The sequence below is a fragment of the Bos mutus genome, chromosome 14 (genome assembly GCF_027580195.1).
Source record: "Bos mutus isolate GX-2022 chromosome 14, NWIPB_WYAK_1.1, whole genome shotgun sequence".
Taxonomy (NCBI): domain Eukaryota; kingdom Metazoa; phylum Chordata; class Mammalia; order Artiodactyla; family Bovidae; genus Bos; species Bos mutus.
In genome coordinates, this window is record NC_091630.1 from 71,239,984 (window position 1) to 71,267,072 (window position 27,089).

The window sequence follows — 27,089 nt, forward strand, 5'->3', positions numbered from 1 at the left end:
CTGGCTTTCAACCGTAGAGCGTAAAGTTGCCTTCTTAGCGCTTTTTTTTAGTGAGAGAGTTGAATAGTGCTTAGCCAGCGTGCTTTGGGGGCCGAATCCGGGCGTTGGCAGTGATACATTTCCGTTCACCTCACCTTTCAGACATTACAAGAAGCGGTGCCAGGGCCGCATGCGGAAGCACGTGGGGGACTTGTGCCTGCAGGCCGGGATGCTGCAGGACTCCCTGGTTCATTACCACATGTCGGTGGAGCTGCTCCGCTCGGTGAATGACTTCCTGTGGCTTGGAGGTAAGAGGACCTGGTGAAGATGATCACATACACCATGGTAGCAACTGATATTTGGGAAAAGAGAAAACCTTGGAAAAATGGCTCTAAAAACATAGGGTGAGGGCGGGGAAGCTGTCCACTGAGCTGACTGCAGTGGGGAATCTTCGGGGTGACCGCCTCACCTTTCCACTTGCCCTTTCCCACGTGCGGCTGCATTTCCGTCCTGCTGGATCCAGGATGGAAACTCTCCCTAAGATGCACTGAACTTGCTTGTTGCTTTGTTTTTTTTACTTTTTATTTATTTATTCTTTAAAACTTCCTTGGTGGCTCAGTGGTAAAGAGTCCTCCTGCCAGTGTAGGAGTTGCAGGAGACATGGGTTCTATCCCGGGGGCGGGAAGATCCCCTGGAGAAGGAAGTGGCAACCCACTCCAGTATTCTTGCCTGGAGAACCCCACGGACAGAGGGGCCTGGTGGGCTATAGTCCATGGGGTCGCAAAGAGTCAGACACGACTGAGTGACTAAACGACAGTTTTTTAAAGCACATCTTGCCCTCCGCTTAGAATGCCACTCCCCACGTTAGTCATCTCTTACACTCATTCTTCAAAACCTCATCTGTCAGCTGATGAATAGATGAACAAAATGCGGTGCTTGGATATAGTGGAACACCATTCAGACATAAACACCAGTGAGATAGTGTACCACCACAACACGGACGAACCCTGATAACATCATGTCGAGTAAAGGGAGCCATACACAAAAGGCTGCACAGTGTATGACTCTGATGACCTGGAATGTCTGCACAGGCAGACCTAGAGGCAGAGAGCAGATAACTGGTTGCCTGGGCCGGGAGCGGGGGAGGCGGGGGAGGTGGGAGATGGGGATGGGGAGGGTCTGCCAACGGGAGTGGGCTTTCTCTTCAGGAGATGGAAAGATTCTGGGATTAGGCAGGGCAAGCGTTGCACAGCAGTGAACGCACAGAACTGCTGAATTGTACGCTTTTGACTGGGGGAATTGTATCTCAACTAAAAAAACTTTAAAAGCTGCTTCAAAGGACAGCCTCTTCTGACCCCTCCCACGCAGTGGGTGCAGTGGGTCTTGTACAGAATCCCGTCTGCATGGAGTTTACTTTCCATGCTGGGGCTGCCTGTTAGCATGTTTTTGTCCTTCAGGGACTGTCTCCTGCAGGCGGGAGTGGGAGGCGTGGTCTGTATGTGTCCATCAGCTAGCGAGTTGTAGGTGTTCCAAATGCTTGTTAAATGAGTGCAGTGCCAGTGAGGACTGATACAGGGCTCTTTCCTGGAAGAGGCCAGCAGTTCAGAGGGCCCGTCAGCCACTTACAGTAAACACAAGTCAGAGGGAAGCTGTGAAGTTCTTCAATAGAAGATTAGCGGCGTCCCATAGGACACACGTGGAGAAGGGAATGGCAACCCACTCCAGTATTCTTGCCTGGAGAATCCCATGGGCGGAGGAGCCTGGCGGGCTACAGTCCATATAGGGTCGCACAGAATTGGATGACTGAGCAACTAACACAGGGATAGAACACACTAAATGTAAATTTTAAAATGGACTTGAATTTTGTAATTTGGCTTCTTAAAGGAGATAGGGAAAGAGAAGGAAGAGATGGGGAAAAATGAGAAACTGGTAGAGGACTAAGCAGGAGGGATGGCGAATGGGAGTCTTCCTGTCTCCTTGAAGGAGAGGTCTGTAACGAGTTGTCCCGGGCTGGTGGAGTAGGGCTGCAGCTTAGGCACTTGCCCCCGGAGAACGCCACTGGGCCCCCGACCCACCTAGTGAGGACGGCCGTTGGGTTCCGTGAAGGCGGCGTGAGTAGGGGCACCGCCACTGTGGCCTTTTTCATTCTGGGTCCCTCAGAAACACACAGGGGGGTGTCCCAGGGACCCCAGGACGTGTGACGTCACAGCAGATCGACCACAGAAGCAGGTGTGAGAATCCAGCACACTTGTCTCCAGTCAGACATTAAAGAATTTGTAAAAAATGCAAAACAGTGTCACCCTTCCAGCATGCAGTTTTGTTTTGAAACATAGTTATTGTTCATTGAAATTTAGCATGTAACGGGCTTATTCTTTTCTAAAAGGTTTGAACACGTAAATATTTAAATCTTTTTCTAGTTTTATTTTCAAACACGGTAATTATCTGTAGATGTAACCTGCAGAAAAAAAGCATCCAGGAGTTCTGAGACCAAAAAGTTTGAGAACCTCTGAGCTGCTGGATAAAGACGCTCACTGCACAGGACTTGTGGGGCGGGTGGCCCAGCCCAGGTTGTTGGGGTGTGACCTCCAGCGGTGGAAGGTGGGCACGTCACAGCGGCCCCGGCTGCCTCCGAGGAGGAGATGCCTGCAGGTGTTTGCTGCAGATGGGTCGGTGCTGTCAGGGTCAGGGATGCGGAGAGGTGTTCTTCTGCTCCTGCGGTACGGTCCACTGGTATGGTTTCAAGGATCCTTTTGGCGCGGGGCACTTCCTGCTCCGTCCATCTGCAGTGTCGTCCTCCAGCACAGCGCTTGCCACACAGTGTGAGCCGGACTGCTGGTTAAAGGAATGAATGAACGCCTGTTTGGCTTGTGTTCAGCCCCTCAGTGAGACCTTGAGCTTCACGAGAACTTTCTGTGCTGCCAGCCTCGACCCAGGCCTGCTAGACGTGATGGGGGCCATGGTCCTGTTTGTAACAAAACCAGTCATCTGTAGGTTTGACCTATGTTTTGGGGAAACTGGCATTTTCCACATCATCAAATTGCTCACATCATTCTGCTAACTTTATTAACCAAACCCTTTGTTTAATGCCCAGCTGCCCTGGAAGGGTTGTGTTCGGCCTCGGTCATCTATCACTACCCTGGTGGAACTGGCGGTAAAGCTGGAGCTCGCAGGTTCCCGGGGAGCGCCCTTCCTGCAGAAGCGGCCAACAGACATCGTCCAGGTGAGCTCCGCTCCTGCCCTGTGCCGGGCCCTGTCACCGTCCTTAAGCAGGAGCAATCCACTCCAGTCCCCTCTGAGTGAAGCCTGCCTGCTGTTTGAATAAAGAGTAGAATCTGTTGAGTCAGAAATCCTGCACATGAGACCTTGTCTTCTGATCCTGTTAAAATATGTATTGATCTTATTGAGTCTTACTGAATGATATTAATGGATTGCGATGATGGGTTGATTTCTGGAGCAGCCGCATGAAATTTCATGGTAGACCGACTTTGAAGTTCTGTGTCTGGGTCCTTGTCATAGTTTCTGGGTATTTGGTGAAGCGAGTCCTCGATATCAATTTTAACAGCCAACTGAGGGACCAGGGGCTGTTTTTTTTTTTTTTTCTGGGTTGATGGAGTTCTCTTAATCAGTGAAGTTTGATTTGCTGATGTTTTGTTAGCATCTAGAGAGAGTAAAAAATCGTCTTTGGAGGAGCAGACCCCCAGACGCTTGTTCTGTGAACTTGACCCTTCTGACTCCTAGTGAATGAATTTGCAATAAACATTGAGGATGTAGTTGTGCTACCTCACAGGTCACGAAGATAGTAACAGAATGCAGAGGTCAAGGCTATACATAAAGCTACTAGGCGTTTTTTGATCCGTGAGATTTTTATAAAATTTTTTTTTAACCCCCAAAGAGAAACCCCATGACAGCTGATGAGTATTGGAAGGGAAATGTCTTACATTTCTTTTTCCCCTCAGTTTTACCATTTTCCCCGACACCAGCAAAGACTGCGGAGACCACCTTTATGAGTCAGTCTGTGTAGCCACTTGGTCTGAATTCTGTGTCAAAATGCTTAGATAAAGCTCTGATGGCTCTCGAAGATGTTTTATCGTCCTTCACCAGACCGTTCTTAATGGGTCTAGTGGGGTCTCAGTTACTAGAGAGGAGGGTAAAGCAGGTGAAGTGATGAAATCTGAGGTCTAGAAGGCCTCTGCTCCCCACTTGCCTGTGTTCCGGTTCTGACCGGAGACGCCTCTGGTCGGTGCTCACCACCTATGTTTTTCCCGTGTTGTTATAACTGCTGCCTCTGTGACAAGATTTCGGCATTTCAACCAGTGGCCCAGTGCTTAAATCTCCAACCCAGGGGACAGCTGTCTTCTCTTCTCTGTGGAGAGTCTGCTCTCTCTCTGGGGATGCCTTTTGTTTTATTCTTTCCCTGAGATTTAAAGAGAAAATGTGGTACGACTGTGCCACTTGCGTGACTAGTGAGATTCCAGAGACCTTTTAGGGTAATGTTTCAGTCTCTCTTACTGCTGAATAAAGGTAAAAAAAATGTTTTAAACCTGAAAAGTGCTCTGTCTGCAGTAGAGAAAAGTCTTTATTTAGCCCTGCATGGTGTGCAGCACTTGAGAACTTTTTATTGTTGGAGGCAGTCCGAGGAGATCACCCAGTGAGGCTCGGATGAGAGCAGAAAAGCCACACTGCCCTTGTTTAGACAGGAGATGGTCTCACCGCCTTTCAGGTAGTAAAGGGCCCAGAGCTGTGCACGGATTTGATATCATGAGCATGCATGTCCATGCTGCTTCATCTTGGTTACAGATTTCAAGATTACTCAGTTTGTAGCCCCATCTTACACCGGGAGTTTACGGATCTACTCTTTGAGATGAAGATGAGACAGTGTGATTGTTTAACATTCTTCCTTGAATTCTGTCTCAGGTTCCTTCTTCACCAGCAAAGCAGCGAAAATACAGATGTCATTTAATGCCGATGTGACCTGGAGCCAGTTTAATCTCTGTGCCTCAGTTTCCCTGCCTGTGAGATGGGGGAGATGATAGTTGTATCTCCCTCAGCGGGTCCTTGTGAGTCTGAATGAGACACGAGACACGTGCAAAGGACCTGCCAGTCCGAGCCAGTCCTGGATGAATGTTGGGCTGTTATATATCAGGAGTATTATTGTTGATTGTCAAGTAGTTTTAAGACTTGGTGATATGAATCCATGAATAAAGTTAAAAGATTCTAGACATCTCAGATCCGCTTTATGTACTTTTCAAGATTTCACCTGAGAAAAGGGATTTTTTCCCCCCTTAAAATTGAGTTTAGTTTCAAAATGCATTCTGTAGTCCCTCTTTTCACTTTAATTCTCCTTCTGTTGCCTTTTTTTTTTTTTTGACAAAACTTCACTTTCTTGTATTCAGAGTTTAGAGGCCACTCATTGTTTTTCTGGAGACTTGTCCCTTTAAGCCTATAATTAATGGACAAAACTTGCTTTAAGCCTATAATTAATGGACAAAACTTGCTTTATTAAAAAATCAATAGGACATTGTACAATCAGTCCAAAAGGAAATGCTTATTGACTTACAAATATTCCTCCTTTTTGGACTAGCTTAAATTACTAACAGCAAGCATCATCACCAAAACAGCCAGGAATCATTTGGCACCTCCCCCCAGCCAGGCTGTGCTAACTGCTTCCTGAGGTTTTACCCCATAGCAGGTATTTGAAGGTAGTTATCAGTAACTCCTTTTTGCAGGCGAGGGACTGAGGTTTAAGCAGATTTGGTCACTTGGTCCGAATCACGCCGCTCTCAGGGGCAGACTCGCGGCTGGAACCAGGCTGGGCGACCACAGTGTGCGTCCTCAATTGCTCCTCTAATCCGCCTCCCATTGACTGGCTTCCCAGACTGCAGTGTGTTCATAAATGACTGGCTTTAGTGATCTCAGCCTGATGAGGCTTCAAAGAAGAGAGACCTGTGAGAACACGAGACGGAGCAGCATAGATTAAAATTGTGTATTTTCCCAAATGTCTTATTCTCAGCTAATGACCTAAAAAGTTAGGAATTTTTAACTCTGTAAGCACGAAAAAGTAAACATTGCAAGTGAATACAGTGCAAAAGAGAAGTGGGCTTTTGAACATGCAGACCTACCATTCGTTTTTCTTTAGTGAGGCTTGTTGAAAGGAAAAGTTCTGTTCAGTTCAGTTCAGTCAGTCAGGTCCAACTCTTTGCGACCCCATGAATCGCAGCACACCAGGTCTCCCTGTCCATCACCATCTCCCAGAGTTCACTCAGACTCACGTCCATCGAGTCAGTGATGCCATCCAGCCATCTCATCCTCTGTCGTCCCCTTCTCCTCCTGCCCCCAATCCCTCCCAGCATCAGAGTCTTTTCCAATGAGTCAACTCTTCGCATGAGGTGGCCAAAGTACTGGAGTTTCAGCTTTAGCATCATTCCTTCCAAAGAAATCCCAGGGCTGATCTCCTTCAGAATGGACTGGTTGGATCTCCTTGCAGTCCAAGGGACTCTCAAGAGTCTTCTCCAACACCACAGTTCAAAAGCATCAATTCTTTGGCGCTCAGCCTTCTTCACAGTCCAACTCTCACATCCATACATGACCACTGGAAAAACCATAGCCTTGGCTAGACGGACCTTTGTTGGCAAAGTAATGTCTCTGCTTTTGAATATGCTATCTAGGTTGGTCATAACTTTCCTTCCAAGGAGTAAGCGTCTTTTAATTTCATGGCTGCAGTCACCATCTGCAGAGATTTTGGAGCCTAAAAAAATAAAGTCTGACACTGTTTCCACTGTTTCCCCATCTATTTCCCATGAAGTGATGGGACCGGATGCCATGATCTTCGTTTTCTGAATGTTGAGCTTTAAGCCAACTTTTTCACTCTCCTCTTTCACTTTCATCAAGAGGCTTTTTAGTTCCTCTTCACTTTCTGCCATAAGGGTGGTGTCATCTGCATATCTGACGTTATTGATATTTCTTCCAGCAATCTTGATTCCAGCTAGTGAGGCTTGTTGAAAGGAAAAGTTGTAAAGACTGAATTGGTTTTATGTAGTCTGTAGTATGGAAGAAAGGATTAAACCACTGAGTGCTGAGGGAAAGTTAAATTTTTATTGTTTTCTCTCCTTATGATGAATATGCAAGATGGTTTTTTTTTTTATGGCTTAAGTATATTTCCTCATTTGTGAAATTTGAAGAATGTTATTTACCCTGTCTGACTGAGTCAGACACCTTGTACTAAGCACCCAAGAGATGTTCAGTAAAAACTTGCTGTCACAATGACAGATCATTTAGAAGGATCAACTGCATTACTGATGAATATTCACTGTGTATATACTTTATATGAATGTGACTTAAAGTGACAAGGATTCAGTTACTTCTTTTTTTAGTGCAGTAGGAAGTTTTGATGAAATGAGTGCCTTCCTTTAGCTAGGGACTAGCTAAATTGTCTAAAGCTGAAGAACTTGAAGATTATTTGTGCAGAACATACATTTTTTACACCTCATAATCCACATTGCTGTGTGATCATCCATTGCTGCTGCTAAGGCGCTTCAGTCGTGTCCGACTCTGTGTGACCACATAGACGGCAGCCACCAGGCTCCCCGTCCCTGGGATTCTCCAGGCAAGGACACTGGAGTGGGCTGCCATTTCCTTCTCCAGTGCATGAAAGTGAAAAGTGAAAGTGAAGTCGCTCAGTCGTGTCTGACTCTTAGCGACCCCATGGACTGCAGCCCACCAGGCTCCTCCGTCAATGGGATTTTCCAGGCAAGAGTACTGGAGTGGGGAAGTCGCTCACTAGAATCTCTTAATTGCTAGGAATTTGACCTCAGGCATTGACCCTTAGAAAATCATTATTGATTACTTTCAGAGAATAAGCTTAATTCTTTGGTAGTTAAAATTTTGATTTTTTTCCTGTACGCTTAATAGGTTTTAAGTAATCAAAATGTTGATTTGACATCGGTCATTTTTCTTTTATAGAGAGAATAAAAGTAGAGCTCATAGTGTTTTAATATATAAATAAATATTTGATTTATTTCAACAAAATTGTATGATTTGTAGCCACTCCTTGGGAGTGGCTTGGATGGTAAACAATCTGCCTGCAATGCAGGAGATCCAGGTTCAATCCTTGAGTCAGGAAGATCTCCTGGAGACGGGAATGGTAACCCACTCCAGTCTTCTTGTCTGGAGAATTCCATGGGCAGAGGATTCTGCTGGGTTGTAGTCCATGGAGTCGCAAAGAGTCAGACGTAACTGAGCGACTTTCACTATACTGCTGCTACTCTTTGGGAAGTGTTTTGCCAGACACTTAGATTACCAGCTTGTGGAAGCATGCAGACCTGCCTTTCATGAGTACAGAGCTGGTACAGCCAGCACGGGACGCGAGGACGCGCAGAGCTTTACAGCTGACCGCTGGAAGGACGGGCCTGGGTCTCAGCCAGCACGGGACGCGAGGACGCGCAGAGCTTTACAGCTGACCGCTGGAAGGACGGGCCTGGGTCTCAGCCAGCACGGGACGCGAGGACGCGCAGAGCTTTACAGCTGACCGCTGGAAGGACGGGTCTGGGTCTCAGCCAGCACGGGACGCGAGGACGCGCAGAGCTTTACAGCTGACTGCTGGAAGGACGGGCCTGGGTCTCAGTCTCCCCGCCTGTAAGGTGAAGAGGCCGGACTGGATTCCTTCTTCTTCAAAGATCAGTTTCCACGAGCCTGTGTCTTTTGTTTATGTTCAGGAATGTTAACAATTTTAGATTAAGTACTGAATTCCATTCCCTCCCCTGAAGCAGAGTTCAGTGTGTGCTATTAGTATCTAAGCTTTTAGTTATAGGCTCTGCGTCTCCTATTTTTGAAAACCTTTAATTAATCCTTTATTGTGCAGAAAGCCTTTCGGGCCATAGGTGGCGCTGCTGCACCTTTAAAAAGTCTTCACTTTCCTGTCTGGAAGATTTAACTGACAGTCCTTTAATCTGACTTTGTTTAGTGCTTCAGGATAGCACATTGTCCACTATATCTGGTTACCTGGAAGAATTATTCTAGTTATTTATACCTTATTTTTATTCTGTCATCTCAGTGTGAAAATTTCAGGCTTGCTGTGCAAACAATGGCAAAATTGGACTTTTCTTCCAATATTAGAAACCAGCGAGCCACGACTTTATAAACCAAGTGGTCCCTGGGAGCACCTTAAAGCAGAAAAATGTGTTGAGCTCCCCGAGTATTGAACCTGCTGCTGTGCGTTTATCAGTGGGAGGTGATTTGGTTGGTGTAGGAGGGAGGGTAGTTTTTTGACTTGGGTTGAATTCACATGCTACCCCTTTAGCCATGCCAACTTGAGTCAGTTCTTTCTGAGTTTCCCCCTTGTGTGTAAAATAGAGATGCTCCTGCCTGCTTTGTAGAATGGTGAGAGTTAGAAGTTATGTGAAGTGTTTAGCATGGTGGTTCTCTCAAAAGAGCACAAACCCTTAGCTCTTGCTGTATGAAGCCATCATTTTACAGTCTTTAGCAATTACGAAGGAATTAAAACAGGGAAAGCTGGTTTTATGATGAAAGATCCAATTAAGAAATGGGTAAAATATTTGAAGAAGGTCAGTAGTTCCTGTACTCATACTTTAGCAGCAGCATCGGAATGAGGCCGCTGTACAGTCACCCTGAACATTAAGCCGCGCCATTTTTGGCTAATTAATTCATGCTGGGGCTCCGGTGGACCCAGTAATTACACTCCTGTTTTCTCCACCAGCCAACTGAGAGATGGGGCGAAAGTGTAGGGGGTGGAGGAAATGTCCTCTTAGTTACTGATAAGGCCTCATTCTCCGTGCACTTCAGGGCTTCGGGGAAACGGGTGTCTTAATAGTGTGTCCTGGGGCTGGAGAGGCCGCTTCGGGTCACAGCGGGCACTCGTGAGGGGACCTGGCCCCGCCGTGCTCAGGGCCGTCACGTCATGGAGCTGAGCATCCTGGGCGCTTCCCGAGCGTGGCCAGCACCTGGGCAAAGGAAGGTTTCCCGTGTCCCCCTTGTCTCCCAAACTCCCCGAGCCCACTCCTCGGCCCGTTTGTGTGAGGAGGGCTGGCCGTGGATCAGAGGTCGGGAGTGTGGAGGGCGAAGCCCATGGGGTCACGAAACAGTTGGATCCAGCTCAGCACGCATGCGCGGCACGCTTCATAGGCACCGCTTGTTGAGCACCTGACGTGCGCTACCTGCTTTTCTAAGCATTTTACAGACGCTACTTTAATTCTTTAATCCTCACAACAAACAAGTGGGGTGGGGTGGATTATGATCCCAATTTTACAGATGTGGGGATTGAGGCACAGAGAGCCAGGGTAAGTGATTTGACCAAGGTCACAGAGCTGGTAAGCGGCAGAGCTGGGACTCAAACCCCGGCAGTCTGGCTCCAGGCTCTCAGCGTTCAGCCCGTCCGTGGATCTGTACATGCGCCTGTCCATCGGCCAGCCTGGAAACAGTGGGAAAGGGAGAGTTACACGGGCGTTCACAGCTGCGTCTCAGCCAGGTCCATGCACCGTGACCCTCATTTTTCGTGGTCTAAGCAGCAGGTCTGTTCGAGTTTGGTTAATGTGAAACCTGTCCATTGGGGGTGGATGATGCTGATAATATAATTCCTGAGCACACTGAGGTACCCCTGGAGCTCTGGCTGGACGATGTCCTGTTTCTCATTGTGATTTCTTCAGACAGTGCCAATTATTATCTCCACACCCCCTCACACATGGACATAAGATGAGAAGCTTCTGAGTAGCCCAGATAATCAGTTAGCAGAGCCCACCAATCAGAAGACTGTCATGTACCTAGAAGTGGGCTTAATGAAAGGAAAGAGCTTCCAGGGAGTCCAGTTAAAGTCCAGCTGGTAGAAAGCAGTCCATTTTTTTGTGCTTGAGCTTCTTGTTTGAAAAGATCGGATTAGATGAATTAGCTTAAAAGACAGAAAAGGGTCATTTCAGGTGGTACATTCACACCAGTAAGAAGTGGTGGTTGACCGCCTGGGTGAGTCATGAGATAAAAAGATTTTTACAAACTTCATAAAACAGCCTGAAAAGCTCTGCAGTCTCAGTGCAGTTAGCATGGGACCCCCTTCATCCCTGGACGCCCTGAGGGGTTGAGTAATTGATGATTGTGATAATGACTCTGAGGCATCAAAAAAAAAAAAGGTCTCCTATTTAAAGGATGTGGCACAGGGTACTATATTTGATCAGAGTTTTCACTGAACAGGACATTTTTAGCACCATGTTGAAATCCCAAACTCCCCGAGGTTCCCCGCAGCCAGTACCCTCTCGGTGCAGACCTGGTGGCACTTGTTGGGGGCTGCGATGGAGCAGCTCCCCTGGCTTCCCGTCCGTCCGTCAGTCCGTCTGCCCCGAAGGCTTTCTCATCCCCACCTGCCTTGTAGGGCTGCCCTGACAGTCACACGTGTTGGCGGTCAAGTGTTGTGTTTGGTGTATAGTCAGTGTCAACGATAGAAAGCACCTGTTTCTTATTATAATGGTGGCTTCTGGATTGCAGTGATTTTTAGTCTGCATTTAAAAATAAAGATTGCAATACACAAAGTGGCTATTAAGTAGTGTCCTGGGAGCTGTTCTCTGTGTGGACAGTTGAATACATGTGCTATTTCAGTACAACTATGTTATTGGGACACAGCTTTGTGAATCTTGTTAATGTGTTTAAAAACTGTCAGAGCTGATGATGGGCAGAATTCTTGGATCCAGTGCCTCTTAGGGTGTGACTCGCCATCGTGAGAAATTGCGTTCTATGGAGAAGGCTAACTGGGTCTCATTGGTATTTGGATGATTCAGCAGATGATCAAGGCTTTCAAAGCCTTCTTGATAATTAATGAAGTTAACAGTTTCGTGTTGTAGACCAACTACAGAGCTGCCTTCTAGAAATTGGAAATCCTCAACTTGTGAAGTGTCCAGTAATTCAGTGTGTGTGTGAGTGTATGTGTGTGTGTGTGTGTGTGATTTCAGCAAAGGAGAAATAAGTTCCATGTAGCCATCTGATACCTTTCTCTTCCAGACCAAGGTGTGGGCATTTATTTACACAAATAAATTGGTAGTTCACTTTCACGTCTGTCATTTGGCCGATTTGAGGGAATAAATTGTCATGCTTGTTTCAGAAGAGTCGGGGAGCGTGCGGTTAGAAAGCAGGGCGGGAGGCAGACAGGGAGGTACGTTACAGTTTAGGGTATGAGAACCAGTAGCGTTCCTTTTTTCCTTCTAAAGCATAAAGGCATTGAATTGTAACATACTGTTACTCAGAATTGTTTTTCTGATCAGACACAAGTGTCTCAGATTTTTCGAGGGCATGTGAATTATGAAATGTGATTTAGTAGTTATCTTTAAAAGTGGCTTTGTTTTTCAGATAAAAGGTCATAATCTGTTCTTTCTTCCAGGGGCCCAGGAAGTCCTCATTGACCCAGGTACATGATCTATGTGCTTAGTCTCTCGGTAATTTTTTTTAAAGTGCTTGTTTCGTGGTGGTGTGAATGAATGGTTTCAGTTTCTGGATTGTGATCTTTGGAACGTGCTGATTTAAGTAACTTTAAATCAGTACAGTTACAAATGTGATTGCTGTTTGTTCCTTGTTTGATGGGGCACCCTATTGATTGATGTTGTCTGTCCGGGAGGGAAGCCCTTCCTCCAGCATGGTTAAGTGAATGATTTGCAGTGTGCCTTTAAAATCCTCTGAATGCCCTGAGCATGCCTGTCCAGTTAATTTTGAAGTCGTGATTCTGCTCTGATTCTGTGGCTTACGCTCCTCTCAGTGTGAATTTGAACTCTCTGTTGCATTTTGTGTGTGTATTAACAGGGAAAGACATTGTGCATTTTTTTTTTTTGCAGAGGTGGGTTTTTCTTTCCTCTCTTAATGTCTTCTTTAATTAATATAGCAAAAGTCTCTTTTATTGCAGTGCATAATTATTTCAAAATGAGATCTATTATTTTCTGGCTTAATTGGAAACGATGAACAAAGAGTCATTAAAAAAAAAAAAAGAAGAAAACCCTCCCATCCTTTGAAGGCTAGAAATCAGGGGGTCATGCTTACACGTGCTTTGTGGCCAGCACACCTTCCCTCATCTCATTGCGTATCTTGCTTCTGAGATGAAAGTGCTTCAGGTTTGTTGATCTTTGTTTTAACATTTGTGTTGCATTCTTCCTCTAGGCTGATGTTCCCTGATGGAGTTTGTGGAAGTGTTTCCCTTCCTATGTGTAGGAAGGGAAGCAAATGCTTTGTGGTGTTTTCAGGAGACCCGAGGTGCTGATGAGAAAGCAGCTGAGGTTGGGCTCTGTAGCTGAAGGACACTCCTGCACCTCCTGGCTGAAATCGATGAACAATGAAATCAGTGTTAGATGTGTTGGTGTTTGACCAGTAGAAGTTATCGAGGCCACACCGGCTAGTTTTGCCTGACAGGAAGTCCTGGATTCACTTGTGGGAGAACCGGATGCTTTACTAGGTAGAAAGAGCTTAGCGATGTCAGAAAAATCAGTCACACGTTGAGATTAAAGGAACAATGTCATGTGTTTTACTTCTGCAACTTTTCAAGATAAGGTGGTATCAGGTTGAAACTCAGTCTTGAGTGCTGAGAGTGAAGTGGGGGTGTTTCTGTGGGCGCTGTTGTTCAGGCACATGTCAGGGTCCCGTGGGAGAGCTTGAGGCTGGCCGCAGAGCCGGGGTCTGGTGTCCCCAGGGCGCCCTCTGTCTTGGTTCCAGGCAAGAAGGACGCAGCCTGGGCCTCTCCTTCCCAGAAAGAGCGAGGAGAGATTGAGACTCTGCAGCAACTGCCACCCCTTCACGCTCCAGGCCACTCCAGTTCACCAGGAACCTTCTAGCCTCTGCTTGCGGGGCCTTTGTCCAGGGCTGGCTGCGCCCTCTCTTCACTCGCCAGCATCTCCTGTCTCAGACTTTAGGCTCATCTCTTCTGCCCGCTAAACCCTGGCACACGTGTGGGTGGGAAGCCTGCTGGTGGGGAGCCTTGCCCTGACTCTGCCTCTCGACGGCTGGTGTTCTCTTGTTTGGCTCCATAGAAAACCCAGCCTGAAACTGAATCACTGTCTTTTAATTTTTGAGCTTTCAATGGGTGAGTTATTTGAAGCAAACTGTCTCAGGGTTTTTGCTGCCCTCTTTCCACACAGACATTTCACGGGCTGGAAGGAGCAGTTTGACAGCCCCTGGTTACTGGCTCCGGTGCTTGTTTGGTGGGGCGCACCAACACGAGCAAACCAGGCTTCTCCTCCAGCCATTTCTCACCGCTCAGCTTCCGAGCCCTTGATGGGCATTTGAAGCAGAATGCTTCGTGGGGTCACACTGTTATTTCTTGTCATTTCTGAGTGTTTTGTGAACGTTCAGCCCCTGTTTCCAGTGAAATGATTTTCTGTCCAATTCAGTTAACTCAAATTTGGTTTTCCCATTTTCATGTTGACGGGAGTTTCTTCCTCCTGTAATAAAAGTGAGCAGTTTGCACTTACAATGTCAGAGTACTGGTCCAAGGGGCTTTTTTACTCTTAACAGTTTCCCTACAGTTCACCCATTAAAACATACAGAGGCTCCACTGTATGCCCGAGTGGTGTGTCACCCTCAGTCTTGGAACTTTTCATCACCCCAGTCACCCCCCACTTTCCCTGACCTCCTGTACCCCACGCAGCAGCTCTTCTCTCTGGATTTGCCTGTTCTAGACACTTCAGAGAAGGCAATGGCACCCCACTCCAGTACTCTTGCCTGGGAAATCCCATGGACAGAGGAGCCTGGTGGGCTGCAGTCCATGGGGTCGCTAAGAGTCAGACACAACTGAGCGACTTCACTTTCACTTTTCACTTTCATGCATTGGAGAAGGACGTGGCAACCCACTCCAGTGTTCTTGCCTGGAGAATCCCAGGGACGGGGGAGCCTGGTGGGCTGCCATCTATGGGGTTGCACAGAGTCGGACATGACTGAAGCGACTTAGCAGCAGTAGCAGCAGCAGACATTTCGTGTAAATGGAATCCTACAACTGTGGTCTTTTGTGACTAACGTCCTTAGCTTGGCATAACGTCTGCAATGTCCATGTTGTAGCACGAGTCAGTACTTGTGTTTTGATTTTGCTGAATGACATTTCACCTTACGGATAGACTTTTGGGTTGTTTCTCCTTTTTGGCTGTTAAGGAGTAATGGTGCTATGAACATTCATGTATAATTTTTTACGTGGACATGTTTGCAGTTCTCGTACGTGCCTGGGAAGTAGAAGTACTGGGTCATGGGGTAGCTAAATGTTTAACTATTTGAGAAACTGCCAGATTGTTTTCCAAGGTGGTTGTGTTAGTTAACAATCTTAGCAGCCGTGTGTGAGAGTTTCAATTTCTCTATCCTCATCAATGCTTCTTGTTATCTTTCCTCTTTTTTTTTTTCAGTTCTATAACTTTATTTGACAATTACTGGTTAGTTTTCATCCACAGTAATCATCTGTAGCCTTTTGAGGATGGTGACAGATACGTAGGTAGCCAGCATACAGAGCTCGTGTGGTGAGTCTTCGTATGTCTTCTGACAACCTCACACAGCATGGGGCGTTCCTTGATCTTTGGCCCAGCAGCTTTGTTGGTTCTGGTGTCAGCGCACACGCCTGGAGCTCCCACCTCCTCCATGACAAAGTGCAGGATTCCTTTGAATACCCGAGGGGCACGCTTCTCGAAAGCCCCTCTGTGGAAGCTCTTGTGAAGGTTGATAGTGTATTTTCTGGTCATCACCTTGTTGATGGTGGACGGAGCCTTCTTCTTGCCACCCTTCTTGGCGGGAGCCACCTAAACCCAGGCGACAAGGAGGCTGCGAGTGGAGTGGGACAAACCCAAGTCCGGTCCTCTCTCCTGGCCAGCTTCGTGCAACCGTCCCCGGGGCTCTTGGAGTCCCAAGTCTGGGTGTTGTTATCTTTCTGATTATAGCTATTCTTATTAGTGTTAAGTGGATTCTCCTTGTACTTTTTTTTTTTTTTTGGCTTGTTTAAAATGTAAATGTGATTTTCATTTGTATTTGTAAATATTTGTGTACATTTAGTAATGGTAAAATATCATTAGTTTGCCATATTAGATGTATATATATATGGAGTATAGTTGATTTGCCATGCTGTGTTAGTTTCAGGTATACAGCGGAGTGAATCAGTTATACATATACTACATACAGTCTGCTGTTTTTTAGATTCTTTTCCCATAACAGGCCATTATGGAGTGCAGTTCTCTGTGCTGTACAGTAGGTCTGTATTAGTTATCTGTTTTGTTCTACTTCTGTTTTGGGAACAAGTTCACTTGCACCCTTTTTTAGGTTCTGTATCTAAGCTGCTGCTGCTGCTGCTGAGTCGCTTCAGTCGTGTCCGACTCTGTGCGACCCCATAGACGGCAGCCCACCAGGCTCCCGCGTCCCTGGGATTCTCCAGGCAAGGACACTGGAGTGGGTCGCCATTTCCTTCTCCAGTGCGTGAAAGTGAAAAGTGAAAGTGAAGTCGCTCAGTTGTGTCCGACTCTGTGCGACCCCATGGACTGCAGCCCACCAGGCTCCTCCGTCCTTGGGGTTTCCCAGGCGAGAGCACTGGAGTGGGTGCCACACGTCCTCTGCCGTATGTGAGCAGTGCCCTTTATTCGTCTCTCTCGTGCCTCACTCACTCAGTGTGGGAATGCCCAGGTCCATCAGTGTCGCTGCAGGCGGTCTGGTCTTTTTTATGGCTGAGTGATACTCTGCTGTATGTGTACCACAGTCTTCTTTATCCATTTCTCCATTGATGGGCATTTAGGTTGCTTCCATGTCCTGGCTATTGTAAACCGTGCTGCAGTGAACATCGCAGGGCATGCATCTTTTTGAATTATAATTTTCTCCATCCTTGTAGTTTTGATTTGATTTCCTTTACAGCTAATGGTACCAAACATCTTTTCATTGTGCTTGTTGGCCATTTGTACATTTTGCTTGAAAAACGTCTTTTCAGAGCCTTTATTTTTTTTTCTAAAACATTTGTTTGTTTCTTTATTTGGCTGCTCAGGGTCTTAGTTGTGGCACGAGGCTCCTTGTTGCAGCGTGTGGGATCTAGCTCTGGCCAGGGAATGAACTGGGCCCTGCGTAAAGAACAGGGAGTCTCAGCCACTGGACCACCAGGGAAGCCCCAGATGCTTTATTTTTGGTTGGGTTATTTGTCTTTTTATTATTGGGTTGTAAGACTTCCTTTTATGTGGTAGATGCAAGTTCCTTATCAGATGGTTTGCAAAAATTTTCTCCTGTTCTGTGTGTTGCTCTTCCATTTTCTTGATGGTGTCCTTTGAAGCATAGAAGTTTTAAATTTTGATGCAGTCCACTTTATCTAAATTTTCTTTGTTGCTTGTGCTCTCAGTGTCATATCTAAGATCTGAGCTATTTTATGTGAACTTTATATTTAAAGCAGTTTAATTCTTACAGCGGATCTAGGAGAGAGGCACTGTTGTTATCCCGTCTGTAGATGAGGAGCCTGAGGTGCAGGGAAGTGCGTTGACGCAGCAGGGTCACAGCTGGTGAGCGGGGCTGCGGGAGCCCAGACCCACACGTCTGTCTCCGGAGCCTGTTCTCTTGGCCACAGTCCTCTGTTACTTTCTATGCTGCTGCTGCTGCTAAGTTGCTTCAGTCGTGTCCGACTCTGTGCGACCCCATAGAGGGCAGCCCATCAGGCTCCCCTGTCCCTGGGATTCTCCAGGCAAGAACACTGGAGTGGGTTGCCATTTCCTTCTCCAATGCATGAAAGTGAAAAGTGAAAGTGAAGTCGCTCAGTCGTATCCGACTCTTAGCGACCCCACGGATGGCAGCCCACCAGGCTCCTCCGTCCATGGGATTTTCCAGGCAAGAGTACTGGAGTGGGGTGCCATTGCCTTCTCTGGTTACTTTCTATAGGACTAGTTAATTAAGGTCTTTACTTCTTTGAGTTCTTATTAATTTTTTTTCCTCATTAGGCACCTCATCTCTTCATTTACCTTGCAGAGCTTGGTGTAGTTTTATTTTAGGTCTAATGTAGGTGGAAGCATTGCTATCAGTTAATTTTTGTACTAGCCTCCCGTGATAATTGTTGCTAATTGACCTAATAAAGTCCTACTTAAGTCTTTTCTGGTCATTACACTAGAAGTAGAGTCGTAGCTATAGAACACTTGAAGAAAGTATTTGATTTTATTTTGCTAACCAGTGAATAAAACCTCAGTGTTGACGTAGATTATAAATTTCCCAGAATAGGGTCCCTGTCTCCCTCGTGTTGCATTTTGTTTGGTCACGATGTGTCTGGATGGCCCGTTGTCCAGCAGATGAGTTAGAGCATGGTGCTCGTGAACCATGGTAATGGTGGAATTCTGACAACGGCATCTGCTGTTTCTTTCCCAAGGAGAATCGGAATGTAGAGACACTGCTCAGATCTGTTTCAAAAGCCTGGACTTTTGAGAAGAGTTCCACAAGCCATAGAAAGATACTGTCACTAATTTTAAGTCTATCTTAGACACATTATGGTTACATAGCAGAGTAAATTTATTAACTAGATTTTACAAGAGAAGTATACTATTGATTATTTGTTTTAATTAAAATATTCTGCCTTGGATAAAGTAATTAGTGCTCATGAGTGAACAAGAATAAGTTTGCTTTTATATATGACATGGGGGCAGGCTTCCTCCATATATATACATGTTTTTATCTGTTTTTCAGAATATTTTTATAGCTTTTCAACTATGTTCTAACTTTAGAATTGTATTTAAGAAAATTATCACTGTGTGTGGTGCAGTGTGCACTGAGTTTATCCTGTCTTATGCACAGAATTCCACCATCTCCTGGGTAAAGATTTTCCTCTCATTATATTGAGTTAATGTCATACTTATAGGAACTGTGATTTCTAGGCCTTGCTCTCCATGCTTTTGAAGTTGGCTATCAAATATGACTTTCCTTTGTTTCTTGGGTTTTCATTGTTCAATTAGAATTTTTGAAGATGAATGTATTTTAATATTTTGTACAGATTTCCTTAGAAACTTGATGTGTTTTCAGTTTATGAAAACTTAAATATACTCTTGTTTTTATTTTTTTAATTTAATTTTACTTTTAGCCACACTGCATGGCTTGTGGGATCTTGGTTCCCCAACCAGAGATTGAACCCAGGCCCCTGCCCTGAGAGTACCAGCGAGTCACTAAATCCTTGCCACTGGGTTGCCAGGCGATTTCCTACTCGTTTTTAAGTAGTTACTTTTCACTAGGTGTTTGTTTCTCTTTATAATAAAGAGTTTTCATTTATTTTGAAATTCATTTATTTTTAATTGAAGGATGATCGCTTCACAGTACTGTTGGCCTCTGCCATAGACTAACATGAGATGGCCACGGGCATACACACGTCCCTCCGTCCTGGACCTCCTCCCACCTCCCACCCTTCCTGCCCGCTCTAGGCGTTAGACGGCCCCAGTTTGGGTTCCCTGAGTCATACTGAAAGCCCCCACTGGTTATCTCTTTTACCTATGGTAGCGTACAGGCGTCCGTGGTGCTCTCTCAGTGAGACCCGCCCTCCCTTCCCCCAGCCTGGGTCCACGAGTCTGTTCTCTGCTGCGTGTCTCTGCTGTTGCCCTGTAAGTAGATTCCTAGGTTGCCCTGTGAAAAAAGGTAGCATATTACATATACCTTTTACACTTGGCTTTTTTTGGTTTTATTTTTAAATTTTATTTTACTGTGTCTGTTTTTACCATCTTTTTACGGACTGGAAATCAGTCCGTATCAGCTTGCGGACATCATCCTGCTTCCCTCCAGGGGATCTTCCTGACCCAGGGGTTGAACCTGGGTCTCCTGCACTGCAGGCAGATTCCTTACCATGGGGGCCACCCGGGAAGCCGCGTTCATTTTCTCTACATGTTCTTATCTGTTTTACTGTGTTTTATTTACCCAGCCTTCTAATGTGGACATTTTGGTTGTTTCCATACTCTGTAAATTACAGAGGACACTGTAGTGAATAAGCTCGTACGTGTGTGTTTTTGTGTTGTTGGAGTTGTGTCTTTGCGTAAATTCCTGCATAGGGCATCACTGGATCAAAAGGTAAGTATGTATGGCCTTCTGTTCAGTTTTGCCAAACTCTTCTCCGTCAGGGTCACACCGTTTGCCTTCTCAGGGGCTGTGCGTGAGAATGCCTTTCAGCACAAGCTCACTTGCAGAGCCTGGTGTTAGGCGTCTGCGTTTTTGCCAATTAGACAGTTGAGAAATGGTATCTCTTACTATTAGTGAATTTGAATTTATTTTTAATGTTTAAGGGCTATTTCTATGTTTTTTTTTAAATGAATCATCTGCTCATATCTTTTGCTCATTTTGTTCTTCTGGATTTTTAGATTTTTTTTTCTCTCAATTTTTATGGCCTGTTTATATATTAGGGATATTAGCCCTTGGTGATATATGTTGAAAATACTTTTCTCTTTGGTTGCTTCTGTTTTGGCTTTCTTTATAGTATTTTCCCTGTGTTTTTAAGTAATTGAGTTTATTAATTTTTAAAATTGCCTTTGGATTTGAATCATATTTGGGCTTCCCTGGTAGCTCAGCTGGTAAAGAATCTGCCTACAATGCAGGAGACCGTGGTTTGGTTCCTGGGTCGGGAAGATCCCCTGGAGAAGGGGTAGACTACCCACTCCAGTATTCTTGGGCTTTCCTGGTAGCTCAGACAGTAGATAATCCGCCTGCCATGTGAAAGACCTGGGTTCCATCCCTGGGTTGGAAAGATCCCTGGGTTGGGAAGATGCCTAGGCTGGGACAATCCCCTGGAAGCATCCTTAGAGGGCCTTTCCTTAATTCAGGTTTTAGATGAACTTACCCAAGGTTTTTGAGCTTCTTTTATGCTCTTCTGTTGTGATTTAGATCCTAGAGCATTTGGAGTGTGTTCTTGTGTTTGGTGTGAGGTGTGGGTCTGGCTGTATCTTCCCCAGTTTGGAGTGTGTTCTTGTGTTTGGCGTGAGGTGTGGGTCTACTGTATCTTCCCCCAGTTTGGAGTTTGTTCTTGTGTTTGGTGTGAGGTGTGGGTCTGGCTGTATCTTCCCCAGTTTGGAGTGTGTTCTTGTGTTTGGCGTGAGGTGTGGGTCTGGCTGTATCTCCCCCAGTTTGGAGTGTGTTCTTGTGTTTGGTGTGAGGTGTGGGTCTGGCTGCATCTCCCCCAGTTTGGAGTGTGTTCTTGTGTTTGGTGTGAGGTGTGGGTCTGGCTGCATCTCCCCCAGTGGCCTTGCGGCTGTCCCAGTGCTGTGTACTGACAAGTCCGTCTTTGCCCCGGTCACTGGTACCGGAGGAGTTTATCCCACACTTGTCCTGGTTAACATCAGACTCTCCAGCTGCCCTGTCTTCCTGCTGTTCCCCAGCAGGTCAGGGCCGGTGGTGCCCATGTGGCAGGGCTTGTCTCCTCATTAGGGAGCAGATGCACGTGAGCTCACGTCGTGCCAGCCTGCTGGTCGTTGCTGGCATCGCCGTCACACTGGTACCTGCCTGATCCAGGCCCTTGTTGTTTTTGTGGTTTTGCCTTTCTCTCTCTGCTGCTTCGCCAGGCTCTGCTTTATTCCCTCTGTTCCTGCTTCTCTTTGTCTGTCGAGTTTCCACCTTGGGCCTCCTGTACGCTCTTGCCTGTCCTAGGAACACAGTGACTCTCTCTTGACTGAATGATTAAACAGTTTTTGGGTTGATACTTGAGAGCCCTTGTGATGATTCCCCCCCAACTTTCCCATCCTTCTTAACTGCGCCCTCTCCTTTCCTTTGCTGTCGCCTGGGTCTTAGCCTGCCTGTGGCACTGATTTTCCTGTCTGTAGACTCTGTGTTTCACAGGTTCACAATAATGTTACATGTGGGCTGTCAAAACTTTATAGATGTCAAGAAAGATCAAACCCATTGGATACCAGTATTTTTAGAGGGTGTTATTCTTCTATTGAGTGAAATTAAATCATCGGCCTCACTAAGCTCTCCCGTGAGCTGTGTTCTTTTTATGTTCCTACAGATTATATTTTTTTGGTTGCTGTGTATGCCTTTTCCCCCAGCCTCACTCCTGGAGTTCAGTAAATCATTAAAGTTGAAGTAAAAGTCTCTCAGTCGTGTCTGACTCTTTGCAACTTCATGGACTATGTAGTCCATGGGATTCTCCAGGCAAGAATACTGGAGTGGGTAGCCTATCTCTTCTCCAGGGGATCTTCCCAACCCAGGGATCAAACTGGGGTCTCCTGCCTTGCAGGCAGATTCTTTACCAGCTGAGCCACCAGGAAAGCCCAAGAGTACTGGAGTGGGTAGCCTATCCCTTCTCCAGGGGATTTTCCTGACCCAGGAATTGAACCGGGGTCTTCTGCATTGCAGGCAGATTCTTTACCAGCTGAGCTACCAGGGAAGCCCCTAAATCATTAAGGGAACCCTCATTATCAGTGGTTTCCCCCTTTTTTTTAAAGGATAGGGGGACCGTTTGCTCCTTCTCCTTGTTGGGAGCTTCTTGATGAGGTGAGTTTCCATAGGAGGAATGAAGACCCACCTCGTGCGGACCCCCACTCATCCCCTTCCTTTCTTCAAGGGAAAAGGGTCAAATTTGACAATGTAAAGACAAATGGTTAGAGCTGATGAGATGAAGACGACGACCTGTCACCTATGAAGTATTACTCCACGCCAGAACGCAGTGTGCCGTGACCGTGAGGAGCACACGCTGCAGGCTGAGCGCGGCAGCGAGAAGCGCAGGCCCGAGCCCACGCCCTGCGCTGGGGAGACGGCTCTGTGGTCTGCAGAGCTCGGCCTCTCCAGGACCGTTTCCTGTCCTGCAGAAACAGGGCTCACTAGGAGTCCCCCTTCGTAGACTTGCTGTGGCTTGTAAAAGAGGACTCAGCGTGGACACCCCCACACAGGTTCCTCGTAAGTGCAGAATGACACAGGTTTCACTGGACGGAATCATGACCACCCACGGTGGCCCCTCAGGGCTCCGAGGGTGCTGCGTGCTTTGGAGGTGGACTTCTCAACTCTGCAAGGCCCAGGGTCGTGTCATTGGGCCTTGCTGATTTGAATCTGTTCTTTAGAAAGTACAGATTTTAGGTATTTTTTCATGTGTGCATGCCCTCTTATTATTTATAGTTCTGCCCTCTCATCTCTTGCTGGGATTTTCACAAAATCTGTAGAAACACGAAATCTGAGGCCACCTGCCTCCTCCTGTCCCTTGTGTTTCTTTCTCCCCCGGTTGAAGGGACCTCTGTATAGGGAATGTTCTTTGTTATTCTTTTCCTGGAATCTCTCTCTCCGTCTGCCCATCTTTCACCTGTCCTTCTATCGCTTACTCTTCCGTCTTGTTCCCAAAAGCATCAGAGGCAGCTTACAGAATACCAGAATACCAGATGAGCTGGTGAGAAACGGGGCCCGGTTTAGACAGCAAGGCGAGGAGATGAGCTTGCGTGAGGGGTGCGGGCCGTGTGAGGCGCACGCCTTTGCCCTGTGAGCTCCGAGATCGACAGCAATCGTGTGCCTGAGGCCCCCAGCAGAAACACGAGGGAGACAGGATGCTCGCTGTCCGTGAAATAAACAAGGGGCTTAGGAGAAGCCAGCTTTTCCTGCTCTGAGGCTTAGGAGAATAATTTTTGCCTGTTCTCTGAAATCAAAGAGTATTTCACCTTTCTTTTTTTGTCAGAGTTCTCTGGGTCGTTGGTGACATTCTATAAATGGAAATGTCCCCAGAACTCTTCCCGCTGTGTGTGTGATGGCTAGGGAATTAGGTGGTTCTGCTTATTGACAGGGCTCGGCCAGAAATAGAAAAGGACAGCCTCGGAAAGGATGTCAGTATTTGCAAGTTATGTTTTCTTTTCGGTGCTCAGTTCAGGGAACATTTTCACCTAGTTTATCTCCGTTTGAGGGCGCAGTGTGGCCTCTCATAGCATTAAGAGCTTTAGTGCTCGGAGACGGTGCACGCTGACTGCATTGCCGTAGACAACTGAGCTAGCTATTGTAGATGTGTTACTTTTATATAAAGCATTTCATGTTCTTTAATAAAAAGTTTCGACAGGGAGGAAGGCTTTATTCTGAGTTAATTACCATGGAATACAATGCGTTGACTATTTAGACTGTTAAAGGGAAGGTGTAAGCGGTGAAGACTTTTAAAAACGGTGTCATTATTTAAATTTCAGTCAGGACTTTTCAAGCTTTATCTTATCTGTGCCTGTCTTTTAAAGTAATAAAGCAACAAGACGGAAGGAGCGAAAGGTTATTTCTTGTCTTCCCCTCGGTGTGCAGGTGCGCTCACTACCAACGGCATCAACGCAGACACCAGCACGGAGATTGGACGGGCGAAGAACTGCCTGAGCCCCGAGGACATCATTGAGAAGTACAAGGAGGCCATCTCCTACTACAGCAAGGTGAAGCCTCCCGCAGGCCCTTTATGTAGCCGCGCTGCTTTAGGCAGGGTCCCTGGTGTGCACGGGCAGTGCTGCCACGGGGTCTTCCAGATAGTGGTCTCTGTAAGTACTCCTGCGTCGTTCCCGGGTGCATAATACCATATGCCTGAGAATGGGTTTTGTTGATTGAAAATGCTGTATATTTAATTTAGTGTCTGAGAAAAGGGGGAAAAGAGGCTACCATAGCCCCACTACTCAAGATAACATCTCAGTATCTATTTTTTGTCCTTTTTTGCCAGTGTATATTATCTGTATCATAAAAATGGTGAGATTCTGTATTTATTTACTGTGTAGAGACGTACATTTTTCATTTGGCATATTATGTGTGTTTCTACATTATCGAATTTTCTGTGACATGGTTTTTAATCAGCTGTATAGCAATCCATCTTGTGGATACACCATTTTTTTCTTTACTTTGGACTGAAGAAAAGTTTAAATTTTAAATACATTTAACTGAAATACTGGAAAAGGGCCTGGGGTTGTACAGAAGAGTGATAGCGAGTGAGAAGTGAATGTCCCCTGCTTCCCTCCCCTTATTCCCTAAGAGTAGCAACTGTTAACAACTGGCGCCCTCCAGGTGGCACTAGTGGTAAGGAACCCACCTGCCAATGCAGGAGACAGAAGAGACTCAGGTCTGATCCCTGGGTCGGGAAGATCCCCTGGAGAAGGAAATGGCAACCCACTCCAGTGTTCTTGCCTGGAGAATCCCAGGGATGGGGGAGCCTGGTGGGCTGCCTTCTATGGGGTTGAACAGAGTCGGACACGACTGAAGTGACTTAGCAGTCACTGGATATGACATTTACATATATCATTGGTTACTTTCAAGTTACTCTCCAAATTTGTTCTCCAACAGGGGATGAAAAGATGGAGAATTACTCATTTAACCAATTCTCTATTACTGAGTATTGTATACAGCCTGGACAACACCCGAAACATAGGGAACTCGAGGGCAAACTATAACAGTAAGGACTTTATAGCCAATAATGTCTTAGGTCTTGTTTACAAAGTGTCAGCAGATTGCCAGGAAAGCTCTGTAAGAGAGTATTCTAAGACAGTACCAAAGAGAAAACCCATCAGGAAAAGATTCACTGTATTAAAAACGGTTTGACCACAACCTAAATGAAAAACCACTTAAACAAAATGCAAGCAACATCAAGAAAAAGATCTGCAATGTGTGTCCATGACAGACACGAAGCTAACACCCACAGTTTACGAAGAGCTGTAGCAAAGCAGTAAGAAACGCTCCCTGATTTAAATGTGTGCAAAGGACAGGATGGTGGTAGTCTGTGGTGCTGGGCCTTCTCTGATGCAGCGGGATTTCCACCTTGGTTTTGGAGTCAGGCAGACCTGAGTTCACATCCTGCTAGCTTTGTGACCTGGGGCAAGATACTGTACTTTTGGGGGGCCCCATTTCCTTTATCTGTAAATAAGCTTAGTATTTATTTTAGGGTTTTGTATTAGAAGTGAATGAGATAATTCCCTCCTGTATTTCTAAAAGTATCAATCGCATGCTGCTGCTGCTAAGTCGCTTCAGTCGTGTTCTACTCTGTGCGACCCCATAGACGGCAGCCCACCAGGCTCCTCTGTCCCTGGGATTCTCCAGGCAAGAACACTGAAGTGGGTTGCCGTTTCCTTCTCCAATGCCTGAAAGTGAAAAGTGAAAGTGAAGTCGCTCAGTCGTGTCCGACTCTTCACGACCCCATGGACTGCAGCCCACCAAGCTCCTCCATCCGTGTGATTTTCCAGGCAAGAGTACTAGAGTGGGTTGTATAGTTCTGTGTTTACTGCTGGTGCCTTGGTAGGTGGTTACTAGGGAATCAACAGTGAAAAACAGGGGCATGGCCCCTCAGCAGAGAGCTTATGTCCCAGGACGATGCTTGTAAGCCCAGGTATGGAGCAGACTTCTGGGAAGTGTCCTGTTTGTTATGACTGAGTGTAAATCTCATGGTAATATTTAAAATGTCGTTGTTGTGCTCAATCATGTCTGACTCTTTGAGCCCCCATGGGCTGTAGCCCCTCCCCAGGCTCCTCTGTCCACGGAATTCTCCAGGCAAGAATACTGGAGTGGGTTGCCATTTACTTCTCCAGGGGATCTTCCCAACCAAGGGATTGAACCTACATCTCTTGCATCGCATGCATTGGCAGGCAGATTCTTTAGCATTGTGCCTCCTGAGAAACCAGTGTTCAAAATATGTAACTATAATCAAAATATGTGAAAAAACCCTGAGATGACCTTTTTTCCCTTCAGTAGTTTTCTTAAGAGTTTTGTAGGAAGGGAAATAATTTTATTTCAATGGAAACAAGTCCCTGTTAGATTCTGTTGTGTTGTTAAATGGTCTATAAAACTGATATAATTTTTATATCCGTATTAATAGTTAGGTAAGCACAGTTCCTGCTTGTGCCGTCTTTGGTAAATTACCTGTAACTTATCACAGGTTCTGTGCATGTTATGTCTTAGAAATGAGGATGTAGTGGAGGCCTGCTCCTTCTGGCACAGTAATTTCTTTTTCTACCTTTTACAAATAATTTTAGTAAGGAGCACGAGCAACTGTGTGTTTCTGCTTCTTAATAATCCATAAGTGGGCAGACTGCATTTTTGTGAGTGGTTGTACCAGGCAGGCCTTGGGGTCTCAGCTGACACTCGTTGGGGGTGGCCAACTCCGTGGCATGTTTGATGCCTTTCTGGGTGTGGACAGGGGTCTCCTGGCCTCAGGTTCTCTCCAGGCACCAGGATACATGGCTTTATTCACCTCGGGAAGCCTCTTCCCCAGCTGC

At 46.2% G+C, this 27,089-nt stretch overlaps 1 protein-coding gene across 5 annotated transcripts in view; it reads left to right on the plus strand.

Annotated features, from left to right (window-relative positions):
• Nucleotides 1-27,089, plus strand: part of TRAPPC9 (trafficking protein particle complex subunit 9) — a 386,772-nt gene that overhangs the window by 18,738 nt on the left and 340,945 nt on the right. For 3 of the 5 annotated variants that reach the window (XM_070382719.1, XM_070382718.1, XM_070382721.1), the window contains 4 exons: nt 142-287; nt 3,071-3,199; nt 12,350-12,376; nt 24,154-24,275. In XM_070382719.1, the coding sequence (XP_070238820.1) occupies nt 142-287; nt 3,071-3,199; nt 12,350-12,376; nt 24,154-24,275 (424 nt within the window). The remainder of the gene's footprint in view (nt 1-141; nt 288-3,070; nt 3,200-12,349; nt 12,377-24,153; nt 24,276-27,089) is intronic. The other 2 variants (XM_070382722.1, XM_070382723.1) reach the window with 1 other exon arrangement.